The sequence below is a fragment of the Aotus nancymaae genome, unplaced genomic scaffold (assembly GCF_030222135.1).
Source record: "Aotus nancymaae isolate 86718 unplaced genomic scaffold, 86718_ANA_hifiasm-v0.15.2.pri h1tg000062l, whole genome shotgun sequence".
In the NCBI taxonomy this organism is placed as follows: Eukaryota; Metazoa; Chordata; class Mammalia; order Primates; family Aotidae; genus Aotus; species Aotus nancymaae.
In genome coordinates, this window is record NW_026988476.1 from 32,758,924 (window position 1) to 32,775,243 (window position 16,320).

Here is a 16,320-nt window from a genome sequence, read left to right on the forward strand (position 1 = left end):
CTCAGCCTCCCAAGTAGGTGGGACTACAGGAGTGCACCAACACACCCAGCTAATTTGTTTGCATTTTCAGTAGAGATGGGGTTTCACCATATTGGTCAGGCTGGTCTCGAACTCCTGACCTCAAGTGATCTGCCCGCCTCCCAAAGTGCTGGGATTATAGGCATGAGCCACTGTGCCCAGCCTACATTTATTATTATTATTATTATTATCATTACTATTATTATCCTTTCAGAGACAAGTTCTTGTTCTGTCACCCAGGCTGGAGTGCAGTGGTGCGATCACAGCTCACTATAATAAACTCTTGGGCTCAAGGTATACTCCCACCTCAGCCTGCGAAGTAGGACTGTGGCTAATTTTTTATTTTTAGTAGAGATGGGGGTCTCTCTATGGTGCCCAGGCTGGTCTTAAATTCCTGACCTCAAGGGATTCTCCTGCCTAGGCCTCTGAAAGTGCTGGGATTATAGGTGTGAGCCACCGAACCTAGCCTTTTCCTGATTTTTTTTTTTTTTGAGACGGAGTCTCACTCTTTTGCCCAGGCTGAAATGCAGTGGTGCAATTTTTGTCTCACTGCAACCTCTGCCCCCTCAGTTCAAGCAATTCTCTTGTCTCAGCCTCCAGAATATCTGGAATTATAGGTGTGCACCACCAGGCCCAGCTAATTTTTTGTATTTTTAGTAGAGACAGGGTTTCACCAAGTTGGCCGGGCTGGCCTTGAACTCCTGACCTAATATGATCCACCCACCTCGGCCTCCCAAAGTGCTGGGATTACAGGCATGAGCCACTGCACGCAACCTTCCTGAATATTTTTGATACACAGCTGGTTGAATCTACAGATGCAGAACCCATGGATATGGAGGGCCGATTGGTATGTTCACACTGTAAAACTATCACTACTATCCATCTCCAGACTTTTCATCTTGCAAAACTGAAACATTGTTACCTATTAAATATTAACTCCCCATCCCCACTTCCTCCCAGTCTCTGCAAACCACTATTCTACTTTCTGTCTCTGTGAATTTTACTCTAGGTACCTCATATAAGTGGAATCATACAGCATTTGTCTTTTTGTGACTGGCTTATTTCACTTAGTATGACGTCCTTAAGGGTGATCCATATTGTAATAAGTAAGAAATTCCTTGATCTGTGATTTTTTTTTTTTTTTACTTTTGCAGATGTTTCAGGTTTCTTGTAAAGAGCATTGATTACCTAGATGAAATTCTTCCCAAATTTCTGTTTTGTTAGGGAATAAAAGGAGAGCTCCCTCAAAAGCTTTAAAAGGGTATATACCTAAAGTAATGTAGTTCATCCTACCATAAAGACACATGTATGCAAATGTTTACCACAGCACTATCTGCAATAGCAAAGACCTATTTTTTTGGAATCAACCTAAAAGCCCATCGGTGGTAGATGGGATAATGAATATGTGGTACACATACAACATGGAATACTACACAGCCATAAAAAGAATGACATCATGTCCTTTGCCACAACATGGATGGATCTGGAGACTATTATCCTAAGCAAACTAATGCAGGAACAGAAAACCAAATACAATATGTTCTCACTTAAAAGTGGGAGCTAAACAACGAGAATGCATGGACACAGAAATAACAGACACAAGCCTACTTGAGGGTAGAGGGTAGGAGGATGGAGAGGATCAGAAAAAAAAATACCTGTTGGGTACTATGCTTATTATCTGGGTGACTAAATAATCTGTACATCAAACAAACCCCTGTGGCATGCAGTTTACATAACAATCCTGTACCTGTACCCCTAAACCTAAAAAAAAATTTTTTTAAAAAGCTCTAAAAATGTCTAGTACACAACAGTGTTTATTATAGCATCATACACAAAAGCCAAAAGGAGAAAACAACCCGGGTATCCATCAATGGATGAATAGATAAACAAAATGTGATATATTCAGCCTTAAACGGAAGGAAATTCTGACACATGCTAGAACATGGATGAACCTTAAGGGCTTTATGTTAAGTGGTGATGGTTGCATAACAATATGGATGTATTTAATTGCACTGAATTATACAAGGTTTCCCTCCATTGTTCGGGCTGGAGAGGTAGCTGGGACTACAGGCATGCACCACTATGCCTGCCTAATTTTTCGTATTTTTAGAGAGACAGGGTTTTGCTATGTTGCCCAGGCTGGGCTCAAGCAATTTGCCTGCCTTGGCCTCCCAAAGTGTTGGGATTACAGGGGTGAGTTGAGTCACTGTGCTTGGCCTATTTTACCACAGTTTAAAATAATAATAAAAAAAAATCTTAATCCCAGCACTTTGGGAGGCCGAGGCAGGCAAATTACTTGAGACCAGGAGTTTGAGACGAGCCTGGCCAACCTGGCAAAACCCTGTCTCTACTAAAAAATACAAAAATTAGCCAGATGTGGTGGTGGCCCATGCCTGTAATCCCAGCTATTCAGGAGGCTGAGGCACGAGAATCGCTGGAACCTGGGAGGCAGAGGATGCAGTGAGCCAAGATCATGCCACTGAACTCCAGCCTGGGCAACAGACCTAGACTCTGTCTCAAAAACAAAAACAAAAACAAAACTGTATATACACATACACACAACCTATTTTTGATTACATTACTTTAGCTCTCCATAGAAATGACTTCACAAAATGATGTAATACAATATTTTTGTATTTTTAACAAGATCAGTAAGATAGTGATTTGAAGACAATTTTGGCTGCGTGTAGTGGCTCACGCCTGTGATCCCAGCATTTTGGGAGGCCGAGGCAGGTAGATCACTTGAGGTCAGGAGTTCGAAACCAGCCTGGCCAACATGGTGAAACCCTGTCTCTACTAAAAATATTTTTTAAAATTAGTCAGGTGTGGTGGCAGGCACCTGTAATCCCAGCTACTTGGGAGGCTGAGGCAAGAGAATCGCTTGAACCCAGGATGTGGAGGTTGCAGTGAGCCAAGATCATGCCACTGCACTCCAGCCTGGGCAACAAGAGCAAAACTCTGTCTCAAATAAATAAATAAATAAATAAAAGACAATTTATGCATCTAATGTTTATGAGTCGCTTAATTCAATTTATGGCTATTGGTGACAATGTATGTTGTACTGTTAAATGTCCAAGTGATATATTCTCCCCCTACCTTGGCCTCCCAAAGTCCTGGGATTACAGGCGAAGGGGAAGTTGTGTGAAAGAGGAGGAAAAGAGAAGGGAGAACTTGAAGAAGGTAATTAACAGGCAAAAATGGTATACAGGTTGAGCATCCCAAATCTGAAAATCGAAAATTCGAAATCTCAAAAAAAAAAAAAAAAATCAGCAGAAAACCAAGTGATATATTCTCCCTTGACTTTAGTTCTAGGTAAGTTTGCTTTCATGGTGAATTGCTGCCTGCTTTCTTTATAACAAGAGCTCTACTTACATTTTTGCTTTGACTGGCAGGAACTGAGACACCTTTTATGCTGAATTGTAGTGATTAGCTGGTCAAACCTTGGAGAATCATTAACCATCATTAAATAAATAAATTCCTGTTCCTATTCACTTTTGAACACCTTGAGTGAAGTGGCTTGGTTGGATTATAGTGTCTGAAATTGACACTGCTGGCCTTTGTGACTTTGGACCATGTTTTTCTATCCAAAATGCCTTAACAGCGTGACTCTTTCTCTTGCTGTGCCCCATTTCTAGAAAATGCTTTCCTGTATCTTTGAGGTTTCTTCAAGGTCTTTGCAAATGCATTTTATATATGCCACATTGCTTGGGCTTTAAATTAGATCATCTCAATCATATCTTTCAAATTTGGTTTTAAAATATCCTTCCACATGTTCTCTACTGGTGTAGTATTAGATAAAACCAAAACCAAAATTTTATTTTATTGATATAGGTAATGCTCTCTATTTAAACACTGTAGCCCTGGTCACTCAGTCACTAGGTTCCACATTTTGGCACTATTTTTTTAAAAAAAGCTCTTAGTTTCTTCCCTTGAATATCCAATCAGGTGACAAATTCTATAGTTTTTATTTTTAAAATTATTTTTACCTGTGACCATTCCTTTCTAACCTCAATGTCATATTCTCCCATCTTTCTTCTTCAGATCTTTGTAATTACCCCGCTACCTGGATTATTGCAATCTCCTTCCAACCGGATTCTCTCTCACACCTATCCTCTGGACAGTCAGTTCTCTATGCTGTTGTCAGATCCATCTTCCCAAAGCATAACTCCTTTGTCTTCACTCTTGGCATTTACAGAGGACTTCCGCAATGTGCCTCAAGCCAAGGGTCTGGTCTAATTACCATTATTCCTCTTGGTGTAGCCTAGCCAAACTGAACCACTCACTGTCCCTGCAACATGCTCTGCATTTTCTCATCTTAATGCTTTGGTTCATATTGTTAGGTCTTGGTGGAAAGTGCTTCTACCCATCCCAAACTCAATCTCTGCCAGTCAAGAAATACTACCCATCTTTGATATACAGCCTCCGTAATTAAACTTTTCTTGATTCTTTCCAAAGATCTGCTCTCTACTAGTTTTAACCTTCCCCCTGCCTTTTATATCTGGACATCTCTTGTGGCAACACGCATATTCTTCATATTAAACTTTTTTTTTTTTTTTTTGAGACGGAGTTTCGCTCATGTTACCCAGGATGGAGTGCAATGGCGCGATCTCGGCTCACTGCAACCTCCGCCTCCTGGGTTCAAGCAATTCTCCTGCCTCAGCCTCCTGAGTAGCTGGATTATAGGCACGCACCACCACGCCCAGCTAATTTTTTGTATTTTTAGTAGAGACGGGGTTTCACCATGTTGACCAGGATGGTCTCGATCTCTTGACCTCATGATCCACCCGCCTCATCCTCCCAAAGTGCTGGGATTACAGGCGTGAGCCACCGCGCCCGGCCTCATATTAAACTTATTTATGTATGTCTCTCTCCTACATAAGCTCCTAAGATAATGAACCATAGCTCTTTGTCTACTTACCTTTATGTTACTTTATGTTTTCTGCTGAGATCAATGTATTGAATTCCAAAGGTACTCAAAAGTATTTATTTAATTGAAATTGGCATAAATCCAATACTGACAACACATCCCAAGGAAAAAACTCAAAGGGAGTTTTTATAAAAAGCACTATTTGCATAAAAATATTTACTCAGAACAGCAACATAAAATAAACAATAAAAATAATTCAACAATAAGGGAGTGGTTAGATAAATTAAGGTAGGGCCCAAATCAAATTCTCCTGGATCTGGCCCATAGGAAGTATTTAATATTTATTAAATCAATGGTATGCCACTGTGTTGCAATATTATTTAAACAGGTGCATGTAAAATCAGGTTAAGGGAAAAATAACTTTCACAAAACAGGAATTACATCTACAGAAAACCTCTGAGGCTGGACTTGGTGGCTCAGGTCTGTAGTCCCAGCACTTTGGGAGGCAGGGGCGGGAGGATCGCTTGAACCCAGGAGTTCCGAGGCCAGCCTGGGCGACACAGTGAGACCCCAGTCTCTACAAAAACTATATTTTAAAAATTAGCTGGTGGTGCGCGCCTGTAGTCCCAGCTACTCGAGGCCACCATTCCTGCCTGGGGGACTAGGTGAGACCCTGTCTGCGAAGTGAAGGAAAGGGGAAGGGGAGGGGAGAAGAGAAGGGGAGGGGAAAGGGGAAGGGGAAGGGAAAGGGGAAGGGGAGGAAAAGAAAACCGATAGAGGCACCTTAATAATCAGAAGGGGCCAGAGGAAGCCACCTGACACGTTTGTAAGAAAATTCAAAAGGTGTCCTCATACATTCTCACTTTGATACTCACAACAACACTGCAAAGTGCGCACGGAAGGTATTAACTCCGTTTTACAGGTAAGGAGATCGACCCACTGAGGTCAGGAGTGACTGACCAAGGCGGAGCCAGGACTCTAGCCCCCGCCTCCCGGCCACCGGTCCGGGTCTCCTTCCCCGCCACCACTCGGTCACCGTCATTGGTGTCGAGAGTTTCGGTTCCCTTTTCTTTAATCGTAGTACTTTTTTTTTTTTTTTTTTTTTTTTGGTGCCGTGACTCGGATACGAGATCGTAGTACTTAGGCAAAACGAACCCAGACACTTGCGCGGCCAGAGAGGGGCAGGTGCAGGGCGGCGGCTGACGGGCGCAGCACCCTAGGCCCAGTGTCGAACTCCGGCCCCGCATCCGGCTCCGGCCCCGCATCCGGCTCTGGCCTGGAGACAATAGAGTCCGGAAGTGCAGGCAAAGAGGCTCCCCGCGGGAGCGCCGCGCGGTCCCGCCGGGGACCAGCAAGGGCCGCGCCCCGGCGGGCAGGCGGCATGGCTGCAGTGCTGGCTCTCAGGGTGGTTGCGGGGTTGGCGGCCGCTGCGCTAGTGGCCATGCTCTTGGAGCACTACGGCCTGGCCGGTCAGCCCTCGCCGCTGCCCGGCCCCGCGCCTCCGAGAAGGCCGCACCCGGCGCCAGGTCCCGGAGACACCAACATCTTCTGGGGCCTGCAGGTGACGACGCAGCTGGAAGCTGGGCGCGGGGCGCGTGCAGAGCAGGCTACTTGCCGTGAGACCCTGGCGGGTGTTGGGCCCCACTCTCCAGGCTGGGGGCTTCAGTCAGGTTGTAACTCGAGGCTCTGTCTAGTGCTGGCGCTGTCCTTCCCCGGGGGTTCGTTATGCACTGCCTCTTTGGCTTTTCCTTCTGCCTGGGAGAGCCGCTGGGCTGCTCCTCCCCATGCTGACTCAGATCTCTCTGTTCAATACCTGTTTTCGGCAGATATCCGACATTCACCTGAGCAGGTTTCGAGATCCAGGCAGAGCGGTAGACTTAGAGAAGTTCTGTTCTGAAACTATTGACATCATTCAACCAGCTCTCGTCCTAGCAACAGGTAGGGAGGCTTGCCGTGCTGTGGTGGTGTTCTGTGGTCCGGATGGTAGAATGCTAGCCAGGGCTGTGGCTTTTCACTTTGGGGACGTTGGGAGCACTATAGCCACAGCCTCAGATAAGCCCTGTGAGGTGGAAGAGATTGAACATTATAATTCCCTTTGCCTATGGATGACTGAATGAGTCAAGATCCAGGCACAATGATTTGCCGTAGCAAGGTTTTGTCAAAGCAGTAGAAGCAAGGCTCCTGGTTCTCATGTCAGTCTGTTGTCTGATATATTTGTATCTGTTTGTTGTTATAATTCTGGTTGTAAGAATTAGGGGAAAGCCTGTAACCACGAATCAGAAGTTTTCTTCTTTTGCTAACTTTTCAATTTTCTTTACATTATTAATCTTATGTTTTCAGTTGTTTGAGGCTTCTGGTGACTCAGGGCACTTTTGCTTCATCCCTTGATAGTTTTATGACTTGAGTTTTCTAGACTCTTCAAACCCTTTATTTGCTCCCAAACTGTAGTGGGGAGAAGAAGCTAAAGGAGCATCTGTCTATCTTGCTTACTGGGGGGTTCATCACCCATCCACCTTACTGAAGCATCTCTGCTGACATGAAAGGGTATCAGTTCTCATTTAATGAATGAGCCCCCATAAAAAGTGTTCTGTTTAGTTCCCTATACCTTTTGGTATTTTGTCGTCTAGTTGCACCTGCCACATTGCTTCTTGCCGTAAAAACAATACTTGGTCAAATCTCATATTCTGATTTTGTGGTTTGGAAAATATGGTTGCCATGGATATTAGGCACCCATCCAGGGTATAGGAATTTCTTATAAAACATTTTCATTTTATGAGATTCTATTAATGCATCTTGTACTGTTCTCTTTAAAGACTTTTTAGACACTGGTCTGAGTGCAGTGGTGTTTACAACTAATTGATCACAACCAGTTACAGATTTCTTTGTTCCTTCTCCACTCCCACTGCTTCACTTGACTAGCCTAAAAAAAAAAAGGATTTTTTAGACAACCCATTTCTAGTATCACAAGAGGTTAAACAGGCATTCGCTAACCTATAAGAAACAAAGCCCTTGCTAAGAAAATCTTGTTAGTTTGGACGGCTTGCTTTGGACATTGGTGGTCTCATGAGCAGTTATGCTTATACATGTTGAGTACTTTAAGTATTGATGTTCCTTTGGTGTACATATCTAAAAAAAAATTGAACCCCCAGGAGTTTATTTTGCATTGTGATTCAGTTCTTCTGTAAACCTACAGGAGACCTGACAGATGCCAAAACAAAGGAACAACTGGGATCCAGGCAGCATGAAGTAGAATGGCAAACCTACCAGGGTATTCTGAAGAAGACAAGAGTCATGGAAAAAACCAAGTGGTTGGATATAAAAGGAAATCATGGTAAGAGTTAAGAGCCAGATATAATAAAGACTAGATTTTTTTCCCCCTTCAGGAACCTGGATTTTCCAACTTAGATTGTAAAATTATAAAATGGGACATTGTAACATAGGTTTACATATACTAAAGGTCACAACTCTGAAATACAACTATATAATGTGGTTTTAAAATGTCAGATGTCATTGTTAGCCTTTGAGATGACAATTAGTATGGTCCTTTTTTTGTGTGACATATGTTGCTTCTTATTTAAAAAAATTATTATTATACTTTAAGTTCTCTGATACATGTGCAGAATGTGCAGGTTTGTTACATAGGTATACATGTGCCATGGTGGTTACCTGCACGCATCAACTGATCATCTACATTAGGTATTTCTCCTAATGCTATCCCACCCCTTGCTTCCCACCCCCTGGTCCTTTCTTCTTTACATGGAAGAAACATGAGTTTTAGCAAAACTCATACAGATAGATGTTTTTAAAAATATACATTTTATTAAGTGAAAGAAGCCAAACCCCCTCAGTCTGCATACTGTATGATTTCATTTATATGAAAAGGTAGAACAATAGAGAACAGATTGTAGTTGCCAGAGGATAGGGATTGGGAGAGATGTTGACTGCAAAGAGGCATCATGGAGAGTTTTTGGTGGTGATGGAATTAGTCTGTATTTTGATTGTGGTGGTGGACTTCAGGTTCCCTATATATTTGTCAAAATCCATAGAACTGTAAGTCACAAAGAATGAATTTTAAAAATTTTTATTTTTTCTTTTTAAAATTTATTATTCTTATTATTTTGTGAGACGGAGTTTCTGTCGCCCAGGCTGGAGTGCAGTAATGCGATCTCAGCTCACTGCAACCTCTGTCTCCTGGGTTCAAGTGATTTTCCTGCCTCAGCTTCCTGCGTACCTGGTATTACAGGCATGCACCACCATGCCTGGCTAGTGTTTTTTTTTGTTTGTTTTGTTTTTGTATTTTTAGAAGAGACAAAATTTCACCGTGTTGGCCAGGCTGGTTTCAAACTCCTGACCTCAAATGATCTGCCCGCCTCAGCCTCCTAAAGTGCTGGGATTATAGGCGTGAGCCACCATGTCTGGCTTATTATTATTTTTTTAAGATGGGATCTTGCTCTGTCGTTTGGCCTGGAGTGCAGTGGTGTTAGCGTAGCTCTCTGCAGCCTTGGCCTAAGCTTAAATGATCCTTCCACCTCAGCCCCCTCAGGTAGCTGGGACTACAAGTGTGCATCACTGTACCTGGCTAATTTTTGAAGTTTTTTTGTGAAATTGGGGTCTTGCTATGTTGTTCAGGCTGATCTTGAACTCCTGGCCTCAAGTGATCCTCCCACCTTGTTCTCCCAAAGTGCTGGGATTACAGGTGTCAGTCACTGCACCTAGCCTAAATATTTTAAATTGAAAACAAATCTCCACAGACATGAACAGGAAAATAGATAATCCTTTCCCTTTTTAAAATTATCGTTGTGTTGGTAAGGAAATGAACTCTTCTCCAGAAGAGTCCTGATGGTAGTAGATTTGTTTGATTTATAAAGTATTTAAGTATTGATGTATTAAGTATAAAGTATTTAAGTATCAACTTTTTTATTAGATAAGTACTACAGTTGTCTACTTTATTTGATCAGTAGATCAGGCGTGAATCCACTTCTTGCTGGCTTTTAGAACCACAGGATTAAAACAAGAGCAACTACAGTTTAATCTTATAATTTCAAATTGATATTCTGAATGGTATAGAATTCAAAGTACCTGTTTTTCTCTAGTATACTAGATGCCTTAAATAAGTTTCTAGATAATGTGAATTTTGTTAAGATATCAAAATTTTAAAGTAGCAATCTAATTGGTAGGCATTTTACCACTAAAAGTGTTATAGAGGCCAGGCACGGCAGGCACGGCGGCCACGACTGTAATCCCAGCACTTTGGGAGAGCGAGGTGGGCAGATCATTTGAGATCAGGAGTTCGAGACAAGCCTGGCCAGTGTGGTGAAACCCCACCTCTGCTGAAAATACAAAGATTAGCTAGGCATGGTGGCGCACACCTATAGTCCCAGCTAGTCAGGAGGCTGAGGCAGGATAATCGCTTGGACCCGGGAGGCAGATGTTGCAGTCAGCCGAGATCATGCCACTCACTCCAGCCTGGTGACAGAGTGAGACTCTGTCTCAAGAAACAAATAAGTGTTATAGAAAGATGACAGAGGCTGCCCCAGTCACACCATGGCTAGCTAAGTCTGTGCCAGGAGAGGCAGAGAGCTTGGGGAGGGACTGTTGTCCCTGCTGGAACCTCAGTCAAAACTGAACATCCCACTGTCCCAACCCTTCCACAGATGTACATTAGGCTGTATTTAGGCTTAAGACTGCAAGTGGATATCTCCACTGCCCAGAAATCATTGAGTGTGTAGACAGGACAGCCTCCATGGAAGGCTGGTCATACCAGAGTTCCACTCTGGCATAGGCCTTGCCATTGAGGCAGCTCTACTTTCTGTGCTGGTCTGAGGGTGGGCTGCCTGTCATGGGGCAGCCCTTTCCCAAGGGGGTGCTCATTGCCATCATTTGCAATGCTGCTTGCTTGCTGGCTGCTTCTGCTCCAGGTCATTCTCTGCCGGGCCTACCACTCTTGGTTTGCCGACATTGACTGTCTCTACAGATTTTGTCCCAACTCCAGCCCTGGCCCCAATCCTGAAAAGGTACCACTGCCCAAGAAGCCTAGCCATGAAGGCACCTACCTGTTGCAGCCCTGAAGGCCCCTGGCTTAGCCTGGAACTTGGGACCTAAGTCCATCCCACCCACATCCTGGAATCAAGATTCCAGAGTTTTAGCCAGCCTAGAGTCTAGAACTCAGAGTCCAGCCTGTTTGGATTGGACCCAGCAACTCAGAGTCTAGCCATACTGGTTCTAAGAGAGGCTCAGTGGCTCTAGAGAGATGGGCCATGGTGAGAGTTCATGAATTGGTGGTAAGGCCAGGGCCACCTGGACTCTGTTCTGTGTCAGGGGCTGAATCTACCCTTTTCCTAGGCTAAGCACCTCCAGGTTGGGGAAGCAAACTGAAACCCATGGCAATAATGGGAGGTTGTCCAGGATGGGCCTGTCTCCTAGTCCTTCCACTATTTGGTGAATAATAAATGAAATGGCTCTACCCTGGGGTTATGTGTTGGGGGGGGAATTGTTACAGAAAGTATGATCATTTTCCTTTAGTCATTAAAGAAAATGTTTGCATTCATTTTTTTAAGGTGGATGAATGTTTGCTTTTTTTTTTTTTTTTAATTAGATGCATTCAATATTCCAAGTCTGGACAGCGTCAAGAATTATTACAGGTACTGTAATAAACAGAAGACAGACCACGATGTAGAGTCAGTGTTACAAGGAGGGTGCAGTCAATTCAATTAATGAGAGAAAACTTTAAAAACAAATTTTAAGAGGCAGGATCTCACTATTTTGCCCAGGCTAGCCCTGAACTCCTGGGCTCAAATGATTCTCCTGCCTTAGACTCCTGTGTAGGTGGGGCTGCAGGCATGTGCTACTGTGCCTAGCTGAAAACACTTTTTAACAGATAAAATTTTTCTATAGAGAATCTCTGGCAATTTAGAAAAATGAGCCTTTTTGTCTTTTTGTGACAGATGCTATTCTTTTTGTTTAGACTTTTTCTTTCTTTCCTTTAATTCTTTGTGTTTCATATACAGGCATACCTCGTTTTATTGTGCTTCGCCTTATTGCACTTTGCAGATGTTACGTTTTTTACAAATCGAAAGTTTGTGGCAAGCCTGCCTTGAGCAAGTCTATGGGAGCCATTTTTCCAACAGCATGTGCTCACTTCGTGTCTCTGTATCTCGTTTTGGTAATTCTCATAATATTTCAAACGTTTTCATTATTATTATATCTGTTATGGTGATCTGCGATCAGTGACCTTTGATGTTACTATTGTAATTGTTTTGGGGTGCTATAAACCTTGCCCATATAAGACCGGGAACTTAATCAATAAATGTTGTATGTGTTCTGAGTGCTCTACCAACCAGCTGTTCTCCCATCTCTCTCCCTGTCCTGGGGCCTCCCTATTCCCTGAGACACAACAATATTAAAATTAGGCCAATTAATAACCCTACAATAGCCTCTAAGTGTTAAGTGAAAGAAAGGGTCCAACATCTCTCACTTTAAATCAAAAGGTAGAAATGATAACGCTTGGTGAGGAAGGCTGTTGAAAGGCTTTCAGATAGGCTGAAAGTTAGGCCTCTTGAGCTGGAGCAGTGAGCCAAGTTGTGAATGCAAAGGAAAAGTTCTTGAAGGAAATTAAAAGTGCTCCTCCAGTGAACAGATGAATTATTAGAAAGTGAAACAGTCCTACTGTTGATGTGGAGAAAGTTTTAGTGCTCTGGATAGATGATCAAACCACCTACAATATTCACTTAAGCCAAAGCCTAATCCAGAGCAAGGTCCTAACTCACTTCAATTCTGTGGAACCTGAGAGGGGTAAGTAAGGCAGCTACAGAAGAAAAGTTGGAAGCTGGCAGAGGTTGGTTCATGAGGTTTAAGGAAAGAAGCTGACTCCATAACATATATGTGCAGTGTGAAGCAGCAAGTGCTGATTGATGGAGAAGCTGCAGCAAGTTACCCCAAAGATCTAGCTAAGATAATTGATGAAGGTGGCTGCACTAAACAACGGATTTTCTGTGTAAATGAAACAGCCTTCTTTTGGAAAAAGATGCCATCTAGGACTTTCATAGCTAGAGAGAAGTCAATCCCTGGCTTCAAAGGACAGGCTGACTATTGCTAGGGGTCAATGCAGCTGATTACTTTTTTTTTGTAGAAGGTTACACAATTATTTATTTATTGAGAGCCTCTTCTCTGTGCCCTTGCTGTACCTAGGTCACTTTTTCCGCTTGTAGATTTTGCAGGCCAACCCCAGAAAGATGGCTGGGGTTAGGGTGCTGCATACTGTTCAATGAGATCTATAATGTGGCTGTAACTGTAACTCTTTCTCATCTTATAAGAACGTGGCCAGCAGATCCAGCTCCTCATATAGGGCCTTCACCCAGGCCACCTTCTTGGCCTCCTTCTGCCTGTAATTTTCCTTCAGGATCTGATACTGTTCTGGGAGTGGCCCGTTGCAGACACTGAACCACCAGCCAGCTGCATTTGTTGTCCTGAATATCAGTGCCAACTTTTCCAGTCACACTGAAGTCCCCAAAGAGGTCAAGATAATCATCCTGAATCTGAAAGAACTCTCCCATCTCCAGCAGAATCTTCTTGGTATTGGCGTGCTCCCTCTCACCATCAGTACATGGCTGCAGCTACAGGAAGGTAGAAAGCTGTCTTGTACTTGACACAGATTTGTACCTTTTTTCAGTGAATCTGCCAAGATCCACATTGCTCTGGGGGGCTGTGATGAGGTCCAGGGTCTGCCAATCTCAGTCTGATAGGAACTCTGCAGGGAGAGCCGTATCAGGTTCAGGTAATAGGATTGCTCCTGGCAATAAAGCTTCAGCAGGTGGTAAATACATGCTTGCAGAAGCATCACATCATTGATGGCATCCAAACCCATGCCCAGCTCTGATACCAGCAGATCTGTCCCCGATGGGTGAGGGATGAATCCATGATGTCATCTGCCACCAGGAATAAAGCTTATAGCATTTCCACACACCAGCCACAGTCAGGGCTGCTGGAGACTATCAGCATCCTGTTTCCTCTGCTCCACCAGCTCCCAGAATGCAACTAGCACCATCAAAGCCCGGTGATACTTGCCTCCAATGGCACTGTACTCCAGGACCTCCTTGAGCTGGGCAATCACATCTCTTGTCTCTGGGTGCCCCATCTCATCCTCAGTCAGTACTCTAACTATCTGGGAGAAGCGCAGAATGAAATCCTGCTTTTCTTGGGCAGAAATATCTGATTTCTGGTCTCCATTCATTCTGAAGGAGGAGCAAAGGGCTCTGTTGCTGGATGTGGGTTCCTGCTCCACAGCTGTTGACTTCAAGTGGAGCCAGTGCCCATTTACCATTCTGAAAATCCTTGGGTGCTTAAGCGTTATGCTAAATCTACTCTGCCTATGTTCTATATATGGAACAACAAAGCCTGGATAATAATAGCACATCTGTTTACAGCATGGTTTACTGAATATTTTAAGTCCACTGTTGAGAACTAATGCTCAGAAAAAAGTATTCCTTTCAATGTCAATGATCATTATTGAATGAAAAAAATATTCCTTTCCATATCAGTGGTCATTATTGACAATGCACCTGGTCACCCAAGAGCTCTGAGTACAATGTACAAGGAGATGAATATTATTTTCATGCCTGCTAACACAATATTCATCATTCTGTAGCCCATGGATCAATGAGTAATTTCAACTTTCAACTCTCACTATTTAAGAAACACGTTTTATAAGACTGTAGCTGTCATAGATTGTGATTCCTCTAATGGATGTGGGCAGTCAATTGAAAAATTTATGGAAAGGATTCACCATCCTAGATGCCATTAAGAACAGATGCAATTAATGGGAGGATGTTAAAATAACAACATGAACGGGAGTTTGGAAGAAGTTGATTTTAACTCTCATGGATGACTGTGAGGGGTTCAAGACTTCAGTGGAGGAAGTAACTGCAGATGTGGAAATGGCAAGAGAACTAGAATTAGAAGTGAAGCCTGAAGAGGTGACTAAATTGCTGCAATCTTACGATAAAACATGAACAGATGACAAGTTGCTTCTTATGGATGAGCAGAAAAAGTGGTTTCTTGAGAGGGAAACTACTCCTGGTAAATATGGTGTGAACATTTTTCAAATGACAACAAAGGATTTAGAAATAATGCCTAAACTTAGTTGATAAAGCAATGGCAGTGTTGGAGAGGATTGGAATCCTTTGGGTAAAATGCTGTCAAGCAGCGTTGCATGCTACAGAGAAATCTTGCGAAAAGAAAAGTCAATTGATGTAGCAAACTTCATCATTGTCTTATTTTAATAAATTGCCACAGCCACCCCAACCACCACTCTGATCAGTCGGCAGCCACCAACATCAAAACAAGACCCTCCCTCAGTAAAAAGATTTTGACTCACTGAAGGCTCAGATGATCATTAGTATTTTTGGCAGTAAAGTTTTTTTTTGAGACAGAGTCTCACTCTGTCACCTAGGTTAGAGTGCAATGGCACAATCTCAGCTCACTGCAGTCTCCATCTCCCAGGCTCAAAGTGATCCTCCCACCTCAGCCTCCTGGGTAGCTGGGACCATAGGCATGAGCCACCGTGCCTAGCTAATTATTGTATTTTTTTTATAGAGACAGGGTTTCGATGTGTTGCCCAGGCTAGTCTTGAACTCCTTGGCTCAAGTGATCCACCCACCTTGGCCTCCCAAAATGCTAGAATTACAGGCGTTAGCCACCATGCCCAGTCAGTGGAAGTATTTATAAATTAAGGTATGTGCATTGTTTTTTCAGACATGATGCAATTGCACACTTAATAGACTATAGTATAGTGTAAACATAACTTTGTTTTTTTTTTTTTTTTTTTTTTTTTTGAGACAAGATCTTACTCTGTTGCCCAGACTGGAGTGCAGTGGCACCATCTCAGCTCACTGCAACCTCCACCTCCCTGGTTCAAGTGAGTCTCCTGACTCAGCCTGCTGAGTAACTGGAACTATAGGCATGTGCCATCATGCCTGACTAACTTTTATATTTTTAGCAGAGACAGGGTTTCGCCATGTTGGCCAGGCTGGTCTCAAGCTCCTGACCTCACGTGATCCGCCTGCATCGGCCTCCAAAAGTGCTGGGATTACAGGTGTGAGCCACTGCGCCCAGCTGTGAACATAGCTTTCATATGCAGTGGGAAACCAAAAAATTCGTGTGACTCACTTATTTGCAATATTTGCTTTATTATGGTGTGGTGCTCAGGAACCACAATATCTCTGAGGTATGCATATAGTTTAATGTTTTGTGTTGACCAATGGTACTTTTAATATTCCACACAGGCTTTAAAAAAATTTTTTTAAGCCATTGGTACATAGGAAGTCTTTTATATCAGAGTTTGTCAACCACAATACTGAGATCACTGGGCTTTCAGAATCCTGAGATACTGATTCTCCTGGCCTCTGTGATGGCTGGAGAGCCCAGTTAGTCACCTGGCT

General features: G+C 43.2%; 1 protein-coding gene across 5 annotated transcripts in view; it reads left to right on the forward strand.

Moving 5' to 3' along the window:
- The first annotated feature begins 5,309 nt into the window (after positions 1-5,309).
- The window catches only part of TMEM62 (transmembrane protein 62), a 50,591-nt gene continuing 39,580 nt past the window's right edge, over positions 5,310-16,320 (forward strand). The window contains exons 1-4 of one of the 5 annotated variants that reach the window (XM_021673116.2): positions 5,311-5,365; positions 6,712-6,823; positions 8,079-8,216; positions 11,481-11,526. In XM_021673116.2, coding sequence (XP_021528791.1) covers positions 8,177-8,216; positions 11,481-11,526 — 86 coding nt within the window. In that variant the 5' untranslated portion in view covers positions 5,311-5,365; positions 6,712-6,823; positions 8,079-8,176. Of the gene's footprint in view, positions 5,366-5,988; positions 6,447-6,711; positions 6,824-8,078; positions 8,217-11,480; positions 11,527-13,339; positions 13,508-16,320 lie in introns of those variants that run through there. The other 4 variants (XM_012442266.3, XM_064365959.1, XM_021673117.2 and 1 more) reach the window with 4 other exon arrangements.